Source organism: Mercurialis annua, linkage group LG2 (assembly GCF_937616625.2).
Source record: "Mercurialis annua linkage group LG2, ddMerAnnu1.2, whole genome shotgun sequence".
NCBI classification, from domain to species: Eukaryota; Viridiplantae; Streptophyta; class Magnoliopsida; order Malpighiales; family Euphorbiaceae; genus Mercurialis; species Mercurialis annua.
Genome location: NC_065571.1, coordinates 8591363 through 8616452, shown reverse-complemented (window position 1 = coordinate 8616452; position 25090 = coordinate 8591363). Strand labels below are relative to the sequence as shown.

The 25090-nt window shown below is 34.0% G+C and overlaps 3 protein-coding genes across 4 annotated transcripts; all 3 read left to right on the top strand.

The window, feature by feature from the left end:
- The first annotated feature begins 1817 nt into the window (after positions 1-1817).
- On the top strand, positions 1818-4695 carry LOC126670443 (uncharacterized). The gene is made up of 7 exons (XM_050364176.2): positions 1818-2107; positions 2204-2270; positions 2930-2976; positions 3175-3262; positions 3737-3870; positions 4061-4159; positions 4522-4695. The coding sequence occupies exons 1-7, from the start codon at positions 1886-1888 to the stop codon at positions 4600-4602; spliced, it is 738 nt and encodes a 245-aa protein (XP_050220133.1). The 5' UTR covers positions 1818-1885; the 3' UTR covers positions 4603-4695.
- A 1136-nt stretch (positions 4696-5831) lies between these two features.
- LOC126669365 (1,4-alpha-glucan-branching enzyme 3, chloroplastic/amyloplastic) lies at positions 5832-17014 on the top strand. The gene is made up of 21 exons (XM_050362817.2): positions 5832-6265; positions 6719-6790; positions 6977-7041; positions 7313-7996; positions 8544-8716; positions 8804-8893; positions 9302-9377; positions 9943-10050; positions 10936-11026; positions 11520-11621; positions 12416-12518; positions 13392-13529; positions 13669-13740; positions 13869-13973; positions 14274-14351; positions 14472-14582; positions 14920-15000; positions 15512-15616; positions 16105-16190; positions 16293-16347; positions 16691-17014. The coding sequence occupies exons 1-21, from the start codon at positions 5955-5957 to the stop codon at positions 16721-16723; spliced, it is 2739 nt and encodes a 912-aa protein (XP_050218774.1). The 5' UTR covers positions 5832-5954; the 3' UTR covers positions 16724-17014.
- A 991-nt stretch (positions 17015-18005) lies between these two features.
- Positions 18006-24488, top strand: LOC126670364 (uncharacterized). Of its 2 annotated transcripts, none has more exons than XM_050364073.2 (10): positions 18006-18268; positions 19821-19892; positions 20298-20387; positions 20757-20799; positions 20973-21079; positions 21177-21272; positions 22197-22387; positions 22541-22610; positions 24043-24144; positions 24257-24488. In XM_050364073.2, exons 1-10 carry the CDS (start codon positions 18077-18079, stop codon positions 24290-24292), a joined length of 999 nt encoding a protein of 332 aa, XP_050220030.1. In that variant the 5' UTR covers positions 18006-18076; the 3' UTR covers positions 24293-24488. The 2 variants fall into 2 exon arrangements, with proteins under 2 accessions (XP_050220030.1, XP_050220031.1); XM_050364074.2 differs by lacking the exon at positions 19821-19892 and adding an exon at positions 19705-19776 and having other exon boundaries at positions 18007-18268.
- The last annotated feature ends 602 nt before the right edge of the window (positions 24489-25090 follow it).

The following is a 25090-nucleotide window of genomic DNA, read 5'->3' as shown; positions in this document are numbered from 1 at the left end:
ATCGGTCTCATGCGATTAGGAAAGATCGGTTGGCTGTGCTATCGATTTCAGGTGAATATAGTTGATCGGTTGGCTGTGCTATCGGTCCCATAATATTGTGTGTGTGTGTGTGTGTTTGATCGGTTGGCTGTGCTATCGGTCTCAGGTGAATATGGTTGATCGGTTGGCTGTGCTATCGGTCCCATAATATTGTGTGTGTGTGTGTTTGATCGGTTGGCTGTGCTATCGGTCTCAGGTGAATATGGTTGATCGGTTGGCTGTGCTATCGGTCCCATAATATTGTGTGTGTGTGTGTGTTAGATCGGTTGGCTGTGCTATCGGTCTCATGTGAATATGGTTGATCGGTTGGCTGTGCTATCGGTCCCATAATATTGTGTGTGTGTGTGTGTATGTGTATGTTACATCGGTTGGCTGTGCTATCGATGTCAGTTTATTTGTGTGTGTTACATCGGTTGGCTGTGCTATTAATGTCAGTTTATTTGTGTGTGTTACATCGGTTGGTTGTGCTATCGATGTCAGGTGAATATGGTTGATCGGTGAGCTATGCTATCGATCCCATAGTAATATGTGTGTATATTACATCTGTTAGTTTTGCCATCAATGATAGATGTATAAAATTGAGAAATGTGTTTTCGATTTAAAAGTCAAGGTGAATGGTTGACTTTTATTGATATGGAATGTCTTGTCAAAATATGTTAAGTGTGAGTTCAAGCTTCAATAGTTTTTAAAATGTTTTCAAAAGTTTTCGAAAATACATAAAGTTATTTTAAATATAAAACGGTTTTCACTTTATGTAATACTTATTTGTAACAGCATGAACTCACTCAGTTTTATACTGACCCACTCCTCCAAACATTTTCAGGGAAAGCTGGTCCGATTTTGAAGGAGGCTTCCGAATGTTTATTTCTCGGAAGTCTATTTTGGTAAAGACTGTAAAGAAAGTTTTAAGTTCTAGTTGTCCGCAGTAGATTAGTATAGTCTTATTGTATACAAATGTTTTAAAGCGCATTTAAACTCTGATGTTTTGTCTCATCAGTTATTTAATAAATATTTCATACATATCTATTTTCAAAGCGAAAAATTTATAGTGTTTTTTTAGGCTTGCTACGGGTTTCGGAGCAACCACTCCCATTCCCTAGCGCCGGTCTCGACTCAAGATTTCAGGTCGTGACAATTGTCAAATTATGTCTTGAAAATCGGGGTAATTGATCCTGAAGATTACTGAACTTTCGAATTTTTTCATTTCAGTCACTAAACTATTTTTTTTTATTTCGATCGCTGAACTTTCATTTTTTTTTATTTTGGTATTTCAGGCCAAAAATGCTTAGGTGGAAGCCGGAAGTTGATATGGGACATCCAGATTTTACAAGTTTTACTTTAAAAATTTATTACACATACATAATTTCACTTTGAAAATGACCTTTTGGATCAAATAATGCATATATAGCAACTTTTCATGTTAAAAAAAATTAATTCCGGCTGCCACCTAAGCATTTTTGGCCGGAAAATACCAAAATGAAAAAAAATGAAAGTTCAGTGATCAAAATGAAAAAAAAATAGTTTAGTGACTGAAATGAAAAAACTCAAAAATTCAGTGATCTTTAAGATTAATTACCTGAAAACCGTTTGCAAAAGTTTGAAATCCTCTAGATTAAAAATGCAAAGTGCAAAAGTAAAAATATAAAAAATCCTGACATGCTGGATTATGACTTTCAAATCTTGATTTTGGAGTTAATTTTTGTAATATTTTTCTAATTTAGATATTTTTTAAATTTTTCTTTAACAAAGAAAATCATGTGTTTTTGAGGCCAAATAATTTCTGATATTCACATTAATTTCCAAAAATAAGTTAATCCCGCCTTATCTAAAAAATTATCAGATAACAATGGCTGCTCCGGCCATAGAGGGAGCAGCCGTAACGGCACTCCGGTCAGTGATGGCCCGAGTCCGCCAAGCTGCAGAGCGAGCCCGGAGACAACCGGAATCCATAAGAGTCGTGGCTGTGTCCAAAACCAAACCAGCATCACTTATCCGCCAAGTCTACGACGCCGGCCACCGTTGCTTCGGCGAAAATTACGTTCAAGAAATCATAGATAAAGCTCCTCAGGTATTATATTGAATCAAACGGTTCAATTTTTTTAATTAATTAGCGAAATATTTTGTATTTAATAATTTGTTTATTAAATTGTGTGCATGTGTATAGCTGCCGGAAGATATAGAGTGGCAATTTATCGGGCATTTGCAAAGCAACAAAGTTAAAACTCTATTAGGTAATAATTGTTCTTAGTTTTAAATTTTTTTAATTTGGTTTGTTAAGTTTCATTTCATAGGAGGTTTCATATTATGCAATAAAAGTTGCAAAATTTATGTTTTTTTTTTTCTCATTGGGGACGCCTGGACGGGGAGCAATTGTGGGAGAAATTGAACCTACGGCCTAGCAGAATGCTGCAAAATATATGTTTGTGTTCCCTTCAAGTACTTTTAAATTTGAGTGGGAATTGAACCCACGGCCTAGCAGAATGCTGCAAAACATATGTTTGTGTTCTCTTTGAGAGCTTTTAGATATGATTGAATGCTGGGTGATTGTATGTATAATTTGTTAGTACTTGCTTTAGCTTGATTTGGCATCTTTGGCATTTGTAATTTGTGTATATCAACTCATTTGATCTGTTTATCGTAATGATTTTGATACCTTGTCCGTTTTGGCGCTTAGGATGTTTTTAGTCATACATTTTGAATTGAGAATACGGAGGTTATGTATGTAATGTATCATTAGGTTATGATCATTCTTTATTGTGAGAAATATCTAAATCTGTTTGGTGAATGGATGATCCTATATAATTAATTTTGGGACGCCTATGGTCTTGTTTTATTTTGAGAATTTGTTTATTGCTGGCTTGTGATACTAAGGTTTTATTTCTGAATGCAGCTGGAGTTCCAAATCTAGCCATGGTTCAGGGTGTGGATAATGTGAAGGTAAAAGTTTTATCTATCCTCTGTTACGACCATACGATGCATAGCAAATGCCTTTTTTTTTTTCTGATTCATTACTCACTCACTTGTGATGCAATCTGTTTACCTTAACTGTCTGTTCTCAAATTGACATGTTTTATTTGACAAAAATGGCAGAGTTAATATACTAATTTATGTCGGATCCTATGTCGTAATTTACAGGTGGCAAATATTCTTGACCGAGTGGTTTCAGGCCTTGGAAGAAACCCTTTGAAGGTTTTGGTCCAAGTGAATACCAGTGGAGAAGCATGTGGGTAAACTAATAAATTACCATTCATAGAATCAGTTAGCAATTTAGATACACGAGACATCGTTATCAATTTTTTGAAAGCATCTGAATTGCTAAAAAGATCATCATTTTTTTGATTTCGGCTGCATTTGACGTTGAAACCACTTTTCTGGAATTCCTTTGTCGACTATTAGATAGTTTTTGTTGACAGCGTCAAAATAACTGCCTAACAGTTGCTCTTATCTATGTGTTACTTAGTGGAGTTGTTTTCTTAGAGAATGGCCGGTAAAAGATTTCCTGTTCCAGTTTATTACTGTATCAGAGAATGTCTCAAGCCGCCAGGATAATTCTGCTTATATAGACAGATGATGTGTTGAAATATTTCTTTCTTTTCTTTTTCTCCTTGATCACTTCTTTCGATACTCAGCTGTATCTGTTCCCTTCATCTGATTTGCTAACTTGATCTGCTGATTGGACTTCATGGCACTGTTTCAGCGAAGTCTGGTGTTGATCCTTCAGGTTGTGTAACCATTGCCGAACATGTTAAACTGAGCTGCCCAAATTTGGTATTTTCTGGCCTTATGACAATAGGGATGCCGGACTATACATCAACACCAGAGAACTTTAGGGTAATCCCTTGCTCCAATTTCAGAACGCACACTACATCATTACACAAAAATTGAGACTTGATATTAAGAACTATAAAAAAAATGGGGTTTATGCTGCATCCTAAATGCTCTTCTGTTTCTTTTTTTATCTTTCCCGTGTTTTGAGCAGTCAATGCCCGTGATATCACTTATACATTTGTTCATGCTACAGATACTATTTAACTGTAGACTTGAGGTTTGCAAGGCACTTGGGATGGCAGAGGACCAGTGTGAGCTATCGATGGGCATGTCTGGTGATTTTGAGCAAGCGGTAAATTTACATGTTGCATTGTTAACTTTAATTGCTCTATGATATTCAACTGTCAGTATCGTAAATTTCATAATATTACAATTCATACTGAAACTGTGATTTGAATGAGAGCATAGATGCAGAAACCTAGTTCTTATCAATTCGGGGAATCTTATACAAGTGGTAAATCTTGAAAAAACAAAATCGACTTTTGTAGTAACCTATCCAGCGGTAAAATTTGATAAAAGAAAACTCATTTTTGTATATTGGTCGTTTCGGCAACCAAATCGACCGAAATGCAAACCCTAATAATAGACTTTCACCTTACTTGGTCTAATAATTGGAAAGGAAACTAATGAAAAGTAAGTTTGTGATGTATGCAGATTGAAATGGGCAGCACCATTGTGAGAGTTGGTTCAACCATATTTGGACCAAGGGAGTACCCAAAGAAGCAACCCAGCTAGTGGCTTCATGGTGGTGGTTGTACTATAAATTGATTGCAAATGTATTAACTGATTCATTTGGAATTGGTTAATATAACGAGCAACATTACGGCATTTGTATTGTGTATTTTCTATAGCATTTTCCATAAACCAAGTTTATAAATGAGCACAGCATCATAATCTTGATACAAATTCACACAAAACTAAGCTGACTGAAAGCACATTAGAGCTGCAAATACATGTTTTTTGGCTTTAGTAGTGTTTATAATCTATTCATTTTCTTTTATTTGGCCAAATTTGTAATAGTGTTTGCAAATTCTAGAATATTGGTGCAATATCAATTTTGACAACAAAAAGAAAATATTATGCAAGATTAATATGTAAAATAACATTGAAAATTGCATCGACCTCCAGTTTGAATTTGCTAATTTGTTTTTGGATTGACAAATATAAAACTTGTCGGTGTAGTACTTCAATTGAGAACATAAACGACTGAAGCACTACTTCAATTATTTACTAAAAGCTGAATATACTTAAAGCTTAACTTTTTTTAAAATTTAAAAGTTATAATCACGCGTCATTAATTAATATTTAAAATTTATATATTAACACAATAAAAATAATATACAGATATCAAATTAAGCCAAGGCATACTTCAATAGAAAAATAACATTCTAAGTTAATATTTGATGATGTATAAATTATTTTTCTGTTACTTAAATATAAATTATAAAGGCTAAGTTGTGACTTTTTTAAGCTAATAAACTGAAAACTATCGACTTATGATTTTTTTTCTTTCAATAGCATTGTGCCGTTGTAATTTCGTCAACTTTGCCCTTTCTCGTATTTTAAACTTTCAATAGCGCCTAAAATATCAAATTGAACTCTTATCATTTTGAAAAAATTCAAAATAAATCTTTTATATTTACCATGTATTCTAAATAATATTTATTGTTATAAATATAACAAATAAACCCCTTTCTCCAAAAATTAATAATAATAATAATAATTTAAAATATTTAAAACGTATCCAACCTCATCGCCACCTTACTCGGATTGCTGTCGTCTCCCTCGGACACTCCACCACCCACTTGTCCGCCCTCGGACCCACCGCCGTCCTCCATGGGAGATTGAGGTTATTCGATAGGGTTTGTTTAAATATGACTCTTTTGATATTTTGTGCAAGTTGAGGGGTGGACTAATCCTTTGTTCATAATAAAAGCTTGTAAAAAAAAAATGGAAAAACAAATGCTCGAGTTGACTCGTAGTTATTTGAATTAAAAATAAAAAGAGCGAGTCAGCTCAAAAACCTCTTATCTAAAACCCCTCCACTTCACTTCACTCTACTCCCCTGTTTTCATCAGTTCTCAGAGATGAACTCTCACCTTCTCTTAACAAAATTCTCAGTTTCTCTCCACCCAATTGATAACCATTCTCTTTATCTTCTCCCCTTCCAATCAAAACCTCAAACCACCAATTTTGGTAACTGTAAATTCATATCCAGGATAAAATGCGCCGCAAACCAATCACCACCACCACAACCTCGTCAGCAAAAGCAGTCTAAAAAACGGAGCAATGAGCATAAAGCTGAAGCTGAAGAAGATGAGAAAGGAATCAACCCAGTTGGGTTTCTTACTCGACTCGGCATTTCCCATAAACAATTCGCTCAGTTTATCCGTGATAGGTACAAGCTTTTTATAAAATTTGAGATTAAAACAATTGGGTGCATAGTATATGTTATATTTGATGTGAGAGAAAGTTTAGGAAAATATAGGAGCTTGCAAATGATAATAATAATATTGGGTCCAGTGGTCTAAGCCTAAGCCTAAGCCATCTGGGCGGCATGGTCGCGGGTTCAAATACGGCTACACCCTTTTTAATAAACGAAGTGGTTGGGACTGGTCAGCTGGCCACTATATCCTAGAATTGCCAGGTATATCGGCTTGCTGGCGGTCCCCATCCCGGGGTTTGACAGTGATCTTGGGCTTCGGTACGTTCGGGAAAGTGAGTCCTGGTCAAAAATAATAATAAAGGGTTTGTGTAAAGATAGTTTCTTTTTTTTCCCCCTGTTTTGGGAGATGGTTTGTTGAAGTGGATGATGAGGATTAGTGATCTTGTTATTGTTGCAACTATGCAGGCATAAAGCAATGAAGGATCTAAAAGAGGAACTTTTCAAGAGGAATTTGATGATCAAAGACATTGCTTATGGGTTTGTTCATTGAAACCATTCATGTTTTTCCATGTGTGTATTTTTGTACGCTTAAAATAAATTTCCATTTGGTTAGCTTGAATTTATATGTATCCTTGGACCATGCCATGGTTGGTAGAATAATTCTTTTTATAAGCTTTGTTTTAAGATAAGTTGAAATAGTTGCTATTTGGTTTTCTTATCTAGGTTTGAATTGATGGGTCTGCATCGTCATCCAGAGCATCGGGCAGATTATATGGAATGGGCACCAGGTTTTAAATAATGCTCTCACTTTTGTCGATTTGATGAACATATTTTAGGCCTGCATTGAACTTTTTTATTCACATTAAACTTTCTGATTCAATGGGAATCGATATAGTAGATGTGATATCTGATTTGTTTTCAGTAAATAGTATCATGAATGGATATTGTCGTCACTTCTCATCTATTCCCTTTGCAAGCTTCCTTTTTTTATTTCTTTAATTTATCGTCTTTTTTTTTGTGAATCACGTGTAAATAGTAAGTATGATGGATATAATACAGGTGCTCGTTATTGTGCACTAGTTTGTGGCTCTAATGGGTGGTCACCAACCGAAAACTATGCAAGAGAAGGTCACCTTGGCCATGATGACTATGGATACTGGTTTATCATTCTTGAAGATAAACTAAGAGAGGGAGAAGAACAAGATGAACTTTATTTTCAGCAGTATAATTATGTGGATGACTATGATAAAGGTGACAGTGGTGTTAGCATTGATGAAATCTTTCAGAAAGCAAATGATGACTACTGGGAACCTGGAGAAGATGAATATATAAAAAACCGACTGAAGGTGCCAGCAAAGTTATATGAGCAATGGTTTGGGCCTAATGGACCTGAAACTGAGGAAGAATTAAATGCAATACCCTTGCCAGATGCAGAAACAAGATATAGACAATGGAAAGAACAGCATAAAGATGACCCCCCAAGTAATTTGCCTCCATTAGATGTGATTGATCAAGGAAAAGAATATGACATATATAATATTATAAGTAGCCCAGAGTGGGTAAAGAAAATTCGTGCTAAGGAGGCCCCGTTGCCATATTGGCTTGAGACACGCAAAGGAAGAAAAGCTTGGTTGAAAAAGTATGCGCCAACAATTCCTCATGAAAGTAAATATAGGGTATATTTTAACACTCCCAATGGTCCGCTAGAGCGTGTGCCTGCATGGGCTACCTATGTAGATCCAGGTAAAGCACTTATGGCGAAATCAATTTGTTGCTTTTCTGACATTTTTTTGAGCATCAGATACTCTTTTAGTGCAACTTTCAACTTTGTCTCTCTTTCCTTTCTTAAATGTCAAATTGCTGTAAATGCATGGTGATGAATAACAATATTTACTTATCTGTATCATTTCCTTGTATGTGCATTCACAGTGCACTTTTGTCACCATCGCCGCCTCCATCCAATAAACATTTTTGATGATGCTTTCATCTTGGTGTGTGTGTCTGTCTACCAATGTCTATCTTTCCATAACACGATTAAACTACTCTTCAAGATCAATGATTCTCTGATTTCTGAAATAACATTGGTCTTCAATCTTCCTGGGCTCCACCTTTGACTGCTTTCCAAAACATACGCCCATCCCTTCCATCAAGGATTATGATGCTTTCTTGTATTTGTCATCTATTGCTTATCTTTATCAAGAATAATCTTGCAGATTGTTACTTTTCAGTCAATTAGGGCTATATACTGGCTATTTACTTGGTTTACAGGAACTTTGATACTCATTTCCAGGCACTGATGGGAAGCAACCTTTTGCCATCCACTGGGAACCACCACCGGAACTTGCTTACAAATGGAAAAACACTTCCCCGAAAAAGCCAAAATCCTTGCGTATATATGAGTGTCATGTTGGAATTAGTGGCTCAGAGCCAAAAATATCTTCTTTCAATGACTTCATAGAGAAGGTAGCTATTTGTTTATGGCTTTATCAATTTATTTTCCTATTAAACCAGTTTCTTCCATTATGTTCTGCATTGTTTTTTTTGTAACAGGTCCTTCCACATGTAAAGGAAGCTGGATATAATGCAATCCAGTTGATTGGAGTTGTTGAGCACAAAGATTACTTCACTATTGGCTATCGAGTAAGTCAAATTTTTGTTGTCATTTTTTATCGTATTTAACATTGATCTAGTAAGTTTTTCTGGTTCAGACATTCCATACATAGTTTAGTTGATTTAATGGAAATATTAGAGAATTTCTGGCTCAATATCTATTGGAGATACTGCGTGATATATCAGCTTAAGGGGGGTAAGGAGGTGTGTGTGTGTGTGTGGGGTGGGGGTGGGTGGGTTTACAGTGTAAACAGTGTTCAATATGGATGGCAGAGGCCATCTTATTGTATTTAAATTTTTGATGTGCCTAATGTTTTGATGCCTTATTTTACAGATGGTCTACTGGTTTAATATTATATTTCTTAATATGTGGTTTTTGTGTCCAAAAATTTCTTTAACATCTTTTGAAGATGAGTAAGCATCTCTCTGGCAATGCAGGTCACCAACCCTTTCGCTGTTAGCAGTCGATTTGGCACTCCTGATGATTTCAAACGCTTGGTTGATGAAGCACATGGTTTTTATTCTTCTTATGATTTCTTAACATCATTTATTTTATCTATGATATGCTAGAAGAATAACTTCAATCTGTTTTAATTAGCTTATGGCTGATATATTTACTTAACAATTTTTTATTGCAACATCACGATTCAATGTTTTCTAGTATACTAAAATACTCTTTGTTTCAAGATCCTAGAAATATAGCGGAGGAAGTCTATGAGCAGAAAATAATTGCTTTGAGTTATACTTAGGGGCTTGGCTGGATCAAGAGAGTCTAGGTAGTTTTGCTCTACTTTCTTGATATAGTTTTGGGGGTTAAAAGAACTCTCTTTATAGTCTGGAGTTAAAGGAAAGAATAGCTTCTCAATAAGAAAGAAAGTCTTATTAAGAAATGAAAGGCACTTGAAAGACGCAAATGAAAAGAAATGTTTAAATTTCCAACCTGACTGCAAAATTTATTCGAGATTTTTTCTTGTAATTACTTTTTGGCATTAGAAATATGTCTTCTCAGTCTGATCCTATTTGATGTTAATTTGTTAATTTTGGCTTATGCTAACTTAGTTGGCTTTATTATTTTACAGGAATAGGACTGCTAGTGTTCTTAGACATTGTCCATTCCTACTCAGCAGCTGATGAAATGGTTGGACTCTCACTTTTTGATGGATCAAACGATTGCTACTTTCATACTGGTAAAATTTATTTAAAATATCAGCAAACCTTATGCCTTGAGTTTAACTTCTCAGATTTTGCTTGCCTCCTAGCTACTCTATCGGCTATTATGTGAAACGAATCTCAATTCACCTACGAAAATATAATATTCTGAATGTAACACTCTGTTTTTCTATAATATTTATATAAGGAACACACTTCAAGAAGGATGCCATTTACGTAACAAGGTTTTCTAGGTTTCATTAAAGAGGTGTTGAGCCTCAAGTGTGTTACGGAAGAGCAAACACGAGAAAGGACACATAGCTGCTTACAGATGCCCTTGTGATATGTGTTTATGACCAGTTTTCTTGGGAATTGCATGCCTATGAGCATTGGGGTGTCTGAGAGAGAGAGAGGTGCTTAAGAGAGGTTTTTATCTGAACAACCTGTAATTTGCGTAGGAACAGGTTAACATAATGATGATAAATTCTATTCCTTGAACCTGAAAAGGGAATGGAAATCACTTCAAAATCAGTGAACTCTCTCTTTTAGGATCCTTAAGTGTGAAGAAAGACGCTCTTAGGAGAAAATGGTTCAGGCAGTCGACAGAGTGTTTTGTCCTTTCAGAAATATTTTAGTGTATTTTGACTAATGCTAGAGTATGAATCGGATTCTGATTCCACATAAACCAAATACACAATTAAGAGGACAAACTAGTTTAATTTTTTGTCAAAAGAGTAGTTTACTTGACTCAGCATATTAATTTTCCAGTATTTAAGGATGTCATACTCAGTGATGCGACATTGATTTCTTTTGATATGATGAAACATTTAGATATATAATATTGACTTTACAAACTGTTCAGGTGAAGCTATTTTCAAATTTTACTAATATTCTACACTGTTTTCCTTTACTTGCTTGTATAGGTAAACGCGGTCATCACAAACATTGGGGTACTAGAATGTTCAAGTATGGGGATCGTGAAGTATTGCATTATTTGCTCTCAAATCTAAACTGGTAAGCATGATCAATGTTTGAATTTTTGAAATATGCATTATTAACCCAACTGAAAGCTCAGTCTCATTTATATTAGGGTTAATGTCAAAAAAAATCACGAACTTTACACGTTTTCTCATTTTAATCACGCAGTTTAAATTTTCTCATTTTCATGCACGAACTACCACTTTTTCCCAAATTCATGCACAGTGCTGAGGTGGCACTCATTCATTGGTGGAAAATGACCTCCACCTCAGCAAATTACACCAATGGAGTCGTGACACCTCGGCACCGTGCAATAATTTGAGAAAAAGTGGTAGTTCGTGCATGAAAATGAGAAAATTTAAACTACGTGATTAAAATGAGAAAATGTGTAAAGTTGGTGAATTTTTATGACATTAGCCCTTTATATTATATTATGTTCATTCAATTCTTTGAAAACGATGTAGTTGATCTTAGTCTGACTCTTGGGTACATTTTCTTGGGGTTGCTTATGTTGATGATATTTGAGCAGGTGGGTTGTGGAATATCAAATAGATGGCTTTCAATTTCATTCACTCTCATCAATGATGTACACACATAATGGTTTTGCTTCGTTTACAGGCGACTTAGATGAGTAAGAAATCCTGTCCCATAATTCAGTACTTTTGGTTTCATGAATATTCATTTATATGAGCTATTCACATAAATTTGATTGGCTAAAAGAAATATTCTAATTTATCTCGGACACAACTTAATCAAATGAGCTGGCAACCATATGTAATTCTGTATCTACTGAGTAGCTCAAAGACTCAACTTAAATTGCCTGTTTTAATGCTCTATGCTACGGGAGTTTTATTTTTCAAATATCTGTACTCGCACAAGCATGGAAAAAAAAGTCAGAAATTGGTTCACAGAGTTGACAAATATGTTTACAGAGCTAACTATATTGCTTACACTGAAAAGTATGCTTAACGCTCCAGGCCCTTCTCCCACCCACCAACTGTTAATTAGATTCATAACAACAAGGAGATTGAAGTGTACAAAGTTGCAAGCTCCGTAAATACTAGCCACTCTCAACATGATTGTCTAGGGTGGTAAAAAATACCCGAGAATTTCTCAAATCAATGCAATGGTGCACTATTAGTGGATGCATAAGCAGTAGTGCATCGTGGTCTTAGATTTGCACTAGACACGCGAAGGTCGAGTAATTTTAGGGAACAAAAGTCTATATGCAATAATACCAGAGCAGATTTAAATTAATGTAGGATTCTCTGGTCAGTGGTCACACTCTACCTTCCACTGTTCAATTAAAAAAAAATTAAGTCCTAAACACAATCTTGCTTTTCTTTTCCCTCAATTTTTATGCGTTGTCAGCAATGGATTGTTGCTAAAGATTTAATTTGAATGGTATTTTCTATTTGGTTGCAGGTACTGTAATCAGTATGTAGACAAAGATGCATTCTTGTATCTCATATTGGCGAATGAGCTATTGCATACCATTCATCCTAATATAATAACAATTGCTGAAGATGTCAGTAACTATGATTTCATATTTCTTTTTTGCTGTTTTTTATTTTCTTGTAATGGATTTGCCATATAGAATTATGATATTGTCTATGTTCCATTGGTATGGCACTCTGGTTGCATATGATATAAATCATTCTTTAATTGGCAGTCGACTCCAAACTGCAGTATAATTCCATATTTCTGGAGTAAAAATCAGTCTATGGTTCCCACTTTCAACTATCAGCACATACTACAGTTTTCAAAGTAGTTGTTAGGTACTAAAATATTTGTAGCTCTCTACCATATCAAGCTGGAGTTAGTAATATTTTGTCTAAGTTTACATAATGAGGGGTTGAGATTCGGTCTGTTTATTGGAATTGTAATTCACGTGTTAAATGTCTTGCTTTGCATTGTGATTCTTATACCATTACATTGTTGATGTATTAATTTATAGTTCGTTGCAATGTGACTGCATGTTTTGCAGTCTTTATCCATACTTTTTGCTTTCTTAATCATCTATGCTTGCACAAAGTCTTTTGCACAATTTTAAGCTAGGCAAGCAGGTATACATTGCACTGGGCAAGTACAAATGCCCTAAAAGGATGATATGGCTGACCTATTTACTTGGGCGTGAAGCTAGTTGAATTACATCACCTATTGAATTTTATAACTATTATAGACAAAGTGCTGCATCACCATTCTATTCATCAAGGCTGCACCATTACCCATATTTGGCTCACTTCACAATGAAGTATACATGTTCTTATTGCAATTAGTAAATATGCTTCAATGCCTTCGTAGTCATTTAGCAAAATCGGTAGCTCTAGTTAATTATTTATTTTGGACAATGAAATAATTGTGAGCCTTTTGATGACTTTTTTGTTCCTTTGCTGCTCAGGCGACATTGTATCCTGGACTCTGCGATCCAACTTCTCAAGGGGGATTGGGATTTGACTATTATGTCAATATATCTGCATCAGAGATGTGGTCTTCTCTTCTCAAAGATACTCCAGACAGCGAATGGAGCATGAGCAAGGTCTGATTTTCATAAAGACTCATCAGAAGATGGGATCTTGTATGTGTGTTAATTCTTTACCAACCAGTTGTTTATTCGCCTATCAAAAAAAATTATAATCCATTATTCGTACATTTATGACATTTACTCCATGCTGCAGATTGTTGACACATTAGTTGGCAACAGACGAAATGCTGATAAGATGCTTTTATATGCGGAAAATCACAATCAAGTAATTGCCTGCTTGAGTCTCTTTAGAATGAGCACAATTGTTCTTAACAGAAAAGAATATTTGTTTAGAATCCAATATTTACATGTTTACCTAAAATCTGTATCGTGCCATTACTATGTCCATATCAGTCTATCTCTGGAGGGCAATCATTTGCGGAGATGTTATTTGGTGAAGTTATGGACCACTCTTCTGCCTCAGAGGAATCATTGCTTGGGGGATGTGCACTGCACAAAGTAAGCATTGTTCCCATTTGGTCTTGATGATTTCTGAAAATTTAAGCAGCTCTTGTTACTACTATGGATTTGAAATTAGGAAAAACCACTTTGGACGACTCTAAAGGGTTTTCCCTAAAATCAATTTCCTTTACTTTTCTTTTCAAATGTTCCCCGAGTTCTTTCTCACAAATATACACAAAATTTTAGTTGCATTTCATGGTTGGGAAATCTAATTCAGGTTTATTTCTGAAATAGTCTTGATAATTTATATTTATTTCTGTGCTCTCTGAGTTAATTTTTTTTTTCATCTTGAGCTAGATGATCAGGATGATCACTTTCACAATTGGGGGCCATGCTTACCTAAATTTCATGGGTAACGAATTTGGGCATCCTAAGGTGAAGTTCTTTTATTTTCTATGTATTTCTTTTCGAATCTTTTCTAGTTATGGTTAGATTACTGTCTTTCATGATCGCTCTTTACAATTCCTTTAAGTTAAAATGCTCTATTTATGCTAGAGGGTGGAGTTCCCAATGCAGAGCAACAACTTCTCGTATTCTCTTGCTAACCGTTGTTGGGATCTGATGGAAAAAGAAGATGTGCATCGCCATTTATTCTTCTTTGATAAGGTTATCTTTATCACGTTATGTTAAACAAACTTTTTTATGTTACAATGGTGTTAAGATCTAAGCCTATTTATCCTGGAAGTGACTAATAAATTGCATCGTTTCTGGAACATGATGGAAATGGTCATTTTGCCATTTTGATTATCATTTTGATTGTAGACACAGTGATGTAGTGTATTCACAAAGTCCTCAATGGTTTGTGGTTTTCCCAAGTGTTTTGCACTGTGCATGTTCTAATAGTGAAGCTAACTGTATCATTTTTATAAACCATTTTCTGTTGGAATGAAGACAAATCCTTGATTTCTTTGGTAGTGAATTAACTCTTTTTCCTGAATTACAGGATCTGATGAATTTGGATGTAAATCAAAAGGTGCTCTCAAGGAGATCACCAGCCGTACACCATGCCAATGATGCTAGCATGGTATGGTAGTGCTTTTTGCATCTAATTACTTCTCCGAACAAAATGCTTTTATTCATGTAGATTTTAGTTGTCAGTACATGATCGATACAAAACAAACTCTGTGGTGGGCTTTACTCCAAGCAAAATGTTTTTCAGTGTCGATATATGTTAGAAATGATAAAATTATTGTTGGAGTCTCACCTAACAGCTTGAACTTGTACGTAAATTGGTAATTGGACAGTATAGATACATAATGTCCAAACTAAGTGTATGTACAGAACACGGTAGTGGCCTATCTGCTAAAAATCACTTCTAAGTTATTCAGTTCAGTAGTTTGGTTTCAGAACATCATATAGATGACACATCCCTCTCTCACTTTCTCGCTCTGTGTGTGTCTGACTGAAATTCTTGTGCATGTGCTGGGAGTATTGTGGTCAGATTGTTAGGAATTACCTCACTGTATTTTCTTACATTTAATTTGCACGCCTAACGGTATAGGCACTAAACATAAAGAAATTCTTTTCTGTTTCAGGTAATATCTTATATGAGAGGTCCTCTTCTCTTTATTTTCAACTTTCATCCAACCAATGCATATGAAAGATACAGCGTAGGCGTAGAAGAAGCTGGAGAGTATCAAGTAAGTCATAGTCTGATTTCATTTTATGATTGTATCCAAATTTTAGTAAGATGTATACTGCTAGTTTGGCAGCATGTTGGCTTCTGTGCAATGCAGTGTCATCATTCTAGTAAAGTGGCTCATAGAGCTATGCTGCATGAAAACTTCTTGAATACCTCGTCTCAGTGATTTATTTTTGTTTCCGGCTGAAACTCTATATTTATAGTTTTTAATTTATTCTTGTAAAAGATATTGTTTCGTCATTTCCCGTTTCAATGTATTAGTTTCCCAGCTACATGGTGGACTGGAGTTTTTTTTTCCATCTGCTCGGTACTTCTGTAGAGGCTTTATATGATCTTGGTTGGTTATAGCCATGTGTACACTTTGGTTTGCTTGTGTCAGCTCATGCAATATACTTTTGATGAATTTTCTGCTCCTCTGATTTCACATGGCTCATTATTTTTTTAAACATCCTGTGCTCGAGTTAAGTGTCATTAATGATGGCACAGATCATACTAAATACCGATGACAAGAAGTATGGAGGTCAAGGGATTGTAAAGGCTGACCAATACATTCAAAGAACCGTCAGCAAAAGGTGGCATCTTTTCCATAATAGAAAATGATTTCTGCACTTTGTTTTGTCTATATTCTTTTTGTTCTTTTACCTGCATCTCATCTCAGCTTTCTGTCTGCACAGAGTTGATAGCCACCGATATTGCTTGGAAGTGCCCTTGCCTAGTAGAACTGCGCAGGTTGGTATTTTGATTACTTTAATTTTAAAGTCGGCCCAACTTTTCTAGGATCTGTTCTCTAATCTGGATGTCTCAACTTGGATCAAATTTCTAGTCTAAGCCAACATCATCTGCACCGAAACGGAAATGCTCAAATGAAAAACAGCAAAACGATATATTTTATAAGAATACATTAAAATTTCAGAGTTTGAAGTGGAAATGAACACTGAAAAGGACGACTCAACAAGTATCTTTGCAACCATTAGTGGAACTTTTTACGCCCACCTAACAAGATTTTGGCTTTGGCGTGTTTTCTTTTCTTCACAATGTTCATATGCATTCAAATTTATACAAATTTCTGCAGGTTTACAAACTAACTCGCATATTACGGATATGATCCCTAAGCACTAGTTTGCTTAGGCAGACTGTAAAAGATGGAAAGCTAATGTCCAGCGGTCATGACTCGTGTGTTTATCTCACATGGCGGCTATATCATTTCAAGGGAGTATGGTAATCTTCTGAACTCTTGGAAGTACCAGTTCATCTTTGCCGGTGTAACACTCTAGCCGTTGCCTTTTTCGTCAAATGGAGTTGCTGTATTCTTTACCTGTCCATACCTATTTGATAGGAACTCTGGCTTGTCAGCATAATGAACGTAATATCAACTTATCAATGCTTTGAAATCCTACCAACTGTGTCATAATTATAATCTTTTGAATGTTTTATGTACATTATTATGGTATAGTTTGATTTGTTAAAGAATAAAAGGAATAATGTCTCTATGGTTGTTGTTTTTGAAATTCACATTTTAAATCAGCACACTCAAACTCGTATACGTAAATTTTTTATCTTATTAATCTTCAGAGAAACAAATCTGCGTGACTCCTATTTAAAAGGGACAAATGTGCCTCTATATTGGAATAACTAGCCCCTTGTTAAATTTTCGATCTCATTTATCCGCCTAACAATTTGAAATCAAGCTACTTAACCCCCTTCCTATGATGCTGTTAACTAAGTATAAACTAGCCCTAATATATGATTCTAACCTAATCCAGAATCATTTCTTTCAATATTTTAAAAATTATTAAGTTTGGGTGGCAAAATAAGTATCGCCTAAGTTTAGATGCGCAAGTGACCAAAACTCTAAAATTAAGGGGTGCAAATGTATATTTAGCCAAATTAATTAGTAATGGACATATCGTACGAGCCTCGCTAAAATTAATATATTATCAAAATAATTTGAATTTTACTTGTAATAAAGATATGATTTTTTACTAAAACAAATCAAAAGAAAAGGTATATCAAAACAATCCGCATGACTTGCACTATAATGCCACATCATAAAGAATATTTAATTTATTATTTTTGATATTAAAAGTACATTGAGTGATTAAGTGACAAATATAATAAATATTAGGGTCACACTTGTATTTGTCCAAAAAAAAAAATTGCAAGTTAAAATGGTTTAGCCCCATGTATTGCAAATTTGCAATGTTTGTCCTCGCTGAGGAGTCATACGTTGTAGCTTAAACATATGCACCGAAGAGTAAAGTGTCGAAAACAAAAAAGACCCCCACGCGCATGCAAAGCACGTGTCCGTTATCTTAGCTAAAAATATTTTAAATTTTAAATTTAAACGGCAAAATATTTTAAATCTTTTATTGCATAAATATAAAAATCGCAATACAGTGTGTTAAATGAAACTCAAAGATAACTTAGTAGAAACTAAACAAATTTCTTTTTTAGGGCAATGGCGAATCTGCCTCAATCGCTGTCAATGAACGGCCAATTTATCGGTGGAGGAGGTGGACCAAGCGCGTCCGCGCAAATCGCCGGTGGAGCTCCGGCGAATAAGGACCGGAAGATGGCTTCGGCAGAGCATTTGGTGCTTGACCTAAGTAATCCTGATCTTCGTGAAAATGCTCTCCTTGAGCTCTCTAAGGTATATGCACTTAAATTTACGTGTTTAATTGAATTTAATTTTATTGATTTTCAGTATTTGAAATTAAAGGCAATGCTTTGTTTGGCCATTTCTAGGTTAAAAGTGTGCTTGATTGTTTTGATTTTATGCTCCTATGTTTTATAGCTAAAAAAATTGTGCATCAGAATTTTGAAAATTTAGATTCATTTCATTTTGTTTAAACGCTGAAAATTGAAGAAATTACATTTTATGTATTTTTTTGTTAATGTGTGTGTTTTGAACTGATGTATGTGTGTATAATTGAATTAATTTTATTGATTTTCAGTATTTGAAATTAAACTGTGAAGGCTATGCTTTGTTTGGCCATTTCAAGGTTAAAATTGTGCTTGATTGTTTGATTTATACTATATGTTCCGTACCTAAAAGTTTTGTGCATCAGAATTTTGAAAAATACATTATGTTCATTTTTGTAAATGTCTTTGTTTGGTGATCTATTTGGTTGGTTACATTGCATAATTTGTAGTTTGTTAGTCACGGGACTGATATATGTGTGTGTATAAGTGTTTTATTCATTTTTTTTCACTAACTTAGATAGCTTTGGTTTGATTCGACCTATTTGGAGTCTAAAACAGGTAACTTGGTCTCTTATCTGAAATATGTCGGTGCATTTGTTGGTGCGTTGTATGAATGGTTGAGATTACTGCCTTTGCATGAATGTCTTTACTCTTGGTGTTAACTTTGTTGTTAGCGTCGGCTGTTCTAGTGTGGACATCTGGCTCCCAAAAAGTTCATTGTCAAATTAAGGGATTTAGCATAGATTAATGCTGCTGCTTACTACTAATATAATAATATTTGACTCGTAAGTCGTAAAAGATTTTGAAAGAAACATATGCAACATCTTTGGAATCCTCCATTGGTAACTAACAACTTTCTTGGCTAACAAGCTTTATCTGGTCTCAAAATTTTCTTCTATTCCCGTGTAAATTTATTCATCTCAGAAGTTTTTTAAAAATTCAATCTGATCACATGTGGCATACATCTGGAATCTTGTTCATTTGGTAAAATTTAGGCTCAATAAGAGAGTTTAGAGGTTTGCGAAGTTTTAAGGTGATATATCTAAAAATGAACAGGAGCTACCACTTTTTTTCAGTTTCTTTCTACTATTGCAAGAAGATGAAACTTCTATGCTTAGACTGGGCTCATAGACAAGTTTGGTGTCACTAGTTAAATGTGCCATGCCTTAATGGATATATGCAATTATGTCTGGAAAGGGCCAAACGTGAATTTCATATATAATAACAATTAGAAACTTAATTGAGGTATTAGGTTTCTGTGAGTTGATATGTCAATATGAGTTTATGAATTTTTTCCAATGTTTTGTTCTTTAAGTGGATGCAAGTAGCTGCTGAACATTTGTTTGCTTTATTTATAAACCGGCTTTTGGTTTTATTTTTTAGAACAAGGAATTATTTCAAGATTTGGCCCCTTTCGTGTGGAATTCTTTTGGTACTATTGCTGCACTCATACAGGTATGCCTAATAAACTTTTGTTTGTTTTGGTTTTTATTTTTTAGAAGAGAGAATTATTTCAAGATTTGGCTCCATTGTTGTGGCATTCGTTTGGTACTATTGCTGCTCTTTTACAGGTATGCTAATGAAGTTGGTGTTGAATCTTATTATTTGTTTCACTCACTTCCATGCTTCACTTTTGAAATGATGTCAGCCATTGGGTTTTTTAGTTGCATCTTGATTTATTTGGCTGTGTTCAGAGACACATTAATAACACTATCATTAGAAAATTATTTTTTCAACATGATGAACGAGAAAATGAGGCTTAGTTAGAAACTAACAATGGTTTAAAAGTATTGTAGCTCTTGTCTTATTTTTTGATTTCACAGCGTAATTTTTCAGCTTGTCAACTGCATTTATGACATTGTGTGGTTCATAGCTGAATGCAATACTGTTGCTGTGAAATGAATATTGTTAAACCTCTTGATTGTTGTTTTCCTTATTGGGTTTTTTTATAGTATTAAACCTTTTTTTTCTCGCAGGAGATAGTTTCCATCTACCCTGTTTTATCACCACCAAACCTTTCCCCCGCACAATCAAATCGAGTTTGCAATGCCCTCGCTCTTCTTCAGGTGAAGTATTTTCTTTTGTTTTCACCTTTTATAAATTTCAGAATCATATGTGATATTTTCACAATTGATGACATTATTCTTAATGTAATATTATTTTGATCACATTTTTCTTAATGTAATCTTAATATAAAATGATGTAGCTTTTCTACCTTCTACAAAATAACAATTATGTCTAGATGGTTACTGCTTTGGGTCAACAATTTTACAGCTGAGTTCTTACTAAAATCTTATGAGTAATATCACTAGCTCACATGATCAAGTTTAATCTTTGGGGTTGAGTGTTCCAGGTGTTTCTATTAGTTCTTTACTATTTTTTCTGAGTCCAAATAACATTAGTAATCTTCTGTGTTCATTTACATTGTTTTTCAGTGTGTAGCCTCTCATCCGGACACAAGGATGCTGTTCCTCAATGGTAATATTCATGTTCTCATTCACTCATTAGCGCAACAATGATAAAGAAACTCACTTATTTATCTATTTGCTTTTTGCTCTTGGGATGGATAATTTTCTAATAGCTTCAGGGTGATGATATGGGTTAACTGATATGGTATTGATTATTCTTCTATTTGATTTTTCTCATTTCAGCTCATATACCTTTATATCTGTACCCTTTCCTTAATACAACAAGCAAGTCAAGACCTTTTGAGTACTTGAGGCTTACCAGTTTAGGTGTCATTGGTGCCCTGGTGAAGGTACTCATCCTTATCTTACCTGCTTCAGTTTTTATCCTATGGTCAATTAGATCTATAAATCTGTCACTAACCTTGGATATTTTTGAAACTTTAATAGGTTGATGACACTGAAGTTATTAGTTTCCTTCTTTCAACTGAAATAATTCCATTGTGTCTGCGTACTATGGAGATGGGCAGTGAATTGTCGAAAACAGTTGAGTGTTGAGTTTACTTATTTGAGTTTTTCCATTTCCCACACAGCTGGATGCCACTGTTATGTTTGTTGCTCTATTATTCCTTTCAAAATGCATTACATTTTTCATAATATATTAAATTTTTCTCTCTAAGAATTTTCAGCAAGATTATCTCAATTACTTTTTTGACTCTGTTATAGTTTCTTTTTTAAATTATGTTTTATTATGATATCCATAGCAATTACCTTATCTTTTGTCCATTTATATAGAACTTTCTAAATTGTATATAAATAGCTCAAAAAATTATATTTAGCTGATATTTTCATGTATAAATTATACCTGTCTTAGATGGTATAGAGATATATAGTGGGTTGCAAGAATTGGTGTTGTTTGTAAGAAAGATGAGCTCTTACGCGTTTACCCATAAAAAATCGCCGAACTTATCAAACAACCTCAATTGACATATAATTCTTTTTCAATCATTACTAGACCATTGTTAAATGTGCAGGTTTATATTCTTGATTTAGTTATCTGAGCCGAAAACTAAATTTTGTAAACTATTCACATTGTAATTTTTGTTTGGCCGACTGGAATAACATGTCATAGAGGCCATCTAGCTGAAGTTAATTTAATTTACGTGATTAGTGTTTTTTACTGGATATCTACTTTGCTGATGTAGATCTTAAGGAAGTGAACCTTGTGAAATTTAGCTTACTACTTATGTAAATGGAGGACTATTGTCAAGGAAATAATTACATTCTTCTTGACTGAACCGACAATATGTTGGTCTGCTAGAAGCATTTATTTTGACCTTTTAAAATCATGGAATAACAATGAAATGTGATGTTTAAAATGCAAGGTTGCAAACACTAGAAGATAGGTCTAGTTTTGTTTTCTTTCCCTGTTAGTCTGCTTTGACTAACAAAAGATTTTTCTGACACCAGGTTGCAACATTTATAGTGCAAAAGATTTTGTTGGATGATGTTGGCTTGGATTATATTTGCACTACAGCAGAACGGTTTTTTGCTGTGGGTCGAGTTCTAGGGAACATGGTTGGTGCACTTGCTGAACAACCATCGTCTCGGTTGCTGAAACATATTATTAGATGTTATCTTCGTCTGTCAGATAATGCAAGGTAGTTGTTCCGCCAAATCATTGGTTGCTCCAAGAAATCTGCCATATATCCTCATCTTATCCTTCTTTTGTTTATATAGTTTTTTTGTTTATAGTTTGTTGTATAATATAGCTCCCATTCACCTGATGTATGTCCTGTATGTTTGGAGTCCAGGGCTTGTGATGCATTACGGAGTTGCTTGCCAGATATGCTAAGAGACAACACCTTCAATAGTTGCCTTCGTGTAAGTACTGTTTGTGCAATTTGTGTTGTCAAAACTGTAAACTACTCCATATAATATGCCAAAGGGCTAGTAGGATGTTTAGCCAATCAAATGAACTGTTATATCCTGTGGGATTATAGTGATATTGATTGCTTAGAATGTTAGGAGTCTACAAGTTTTTATACTGCAGGTTTATGCTTATTGATGCTGATATGCTACGTTTTTTAGCTAGTTTTTATTTGGCAAAATGCTTTTTAGATCCACAACTTTGACCATTTGTCAAATATATTTTACTAAAAAATAATTTGGATTCTGGTCTGTCAATTTTGCAAATTGGGACAAATATATCCAGCCCCCTATCTAAATCTATTTCAGGCATTTAATCCTCATTCTAAACCAAAATTATCATTTTTAAACTGAAAGTAAAGATCAATTGTGTAAAATAATCATTTATGGAATCAAAAACTTATAAAAATAAATTATAAAAATAGGTATAATTTGGGGCTTGGATATATTTGTCCCAATTCATAAATTGGCGGACAAGAATGTCCAAATTATATTTTAGGGATATATTTGAAAAAATTGTCAAAATTATGGATATAATAAATCATTTTGCCTTATTTGGCAAAATGCTTTTTAATTTTTGATTGGAATTTAGGAATTATAAACCAGTTTTATGAATTTCATGCTATAATAATGGTGCATATATATATATGAACAAGCATGAAACTGATTTGAATTTCATGCAGATATATTACTATGTGAAAATTTGTTTTGAGGGAACAGTCATTTGGGTTCCTCGACTTCCTTTTCTCCATCATAATTCTTTTTTTTTTTTTTCAGTTTGGCTCCATATTTGTTAATTTATATCATGTGATGATTAGCTGGACGCTCACATGGATGATGAAATTATAATTTTAATTCACATAACGTCATGTCACATATTAAGATTAGGTGGGTCACATCCGACGTAGCGTTGATGTGGCGCCACATGGTCTTGATATGTGAAATGATGTTATGTGGGTTTAAAATAATTTCTATTGTCCATGTAACATTATCTAAAATTAACGGAAATGGATAATGACGCGAAATTTTGGTTCAGTAAAATCAAAGTTGAGGAATTTTATTATTACAATTTACATATCAAAAGCCACTATAATGGGAGTACGAAGTAAGTCGAGGGACTTCAATGCAAAGTATCCAAGTAATTCCCACTCTTTTAAGGTGGTGATTGTTTCTCAGCCTTTGAGGTTTCTATAGGGAGAGCCCTTGCAATATCAGTTTATTTGAATAATTGGTATCATTGACAAGCTTTAACAATGTTTGAAACTCGTTTAACATTTCAAAGTATCAAATTAATTTGTATATATATCATTTCATGATTTGGTAAGGGCGGAAACTGTCATCGTAATGCTTAATTAATTTGTTTGTTTTAAATTTGTAATTGTTGCAGGAAGATCCAACAACAAGGCGATGGCTGCAGCAATTACTTCACAACGTCGGAGTGAGTCGGGTGGCAGGGCTTCAAGCTGGGGCATCATTTGAGCATTTGCTGGTTTGAACTGAACTATAATAAGATAAAATCATTCGAGTTTCTTCTGATCATGTTCATTGTTTTGTTCGTTGCAATTCTTCTAATGACTGTTTGTTGCTATTTGGCTACATAGGTGACAAAGACCGATGACTCGTTGTCTTACTATTAATTCTCATGTCAAATCTTCTGCTTAATGTAACTATAGGTTTGTTACAGAAGAAATTTTAGTAGTATCAAAAATGGGGGAAAAGGAAAATTTCAATGTTTTATGTTTTATGTTATATTTATTCTTATTATGCGGTTCTTCTTCTGTAATAAATAGAAATAGCTAAAGCTGTTTATGTGGAGGTTTTTCATGTTCTTAATGTTTTTTTTTTTTTTTGAGGAATCATGTTCTTAATGTTTTCTCTATATTTACTTGTATTTTGAAATTAATAGAAAAAAATATTTGTGTCAAAATTGGCTTACCAGTTTGATTAATAATAATATTTTATAAAACAAGATAGTGATAATTTGTTTGGTTAATTTTACAATTTGTGATAATTTGATTTTAAATTCATTTTTATTGTTGACTTAATTTTATCTTTATGAGTGATTATTTTATACTGTTGATCTTTTATTTCTATTTGGAAAAGGTTATGAGAATTTAAAATGAGAGTTACTTGTTTAAAAATAAATTTAAAATGAAAATTGAATATATTTATTATTGTTATAAAGTTGATGGATCAGATTGTCATATTCTGTTTTTAAGGATAAATTTATCAATCTGATTAAAGATGTTGATAATATTAAATAAGTATATAATTAAAAAAATTGGAGTATAGTATATTATTCACCATCTTTTAAAACTTATTTATAACAATACTTTAAAGTTTTAAAAACTACATTTCATAATTGACTATTTAAATATTTTTTAATTTTTACTTTCTTTTTTATAAAAAAAAAATGTAAGTGGCTCCTCAGTGCT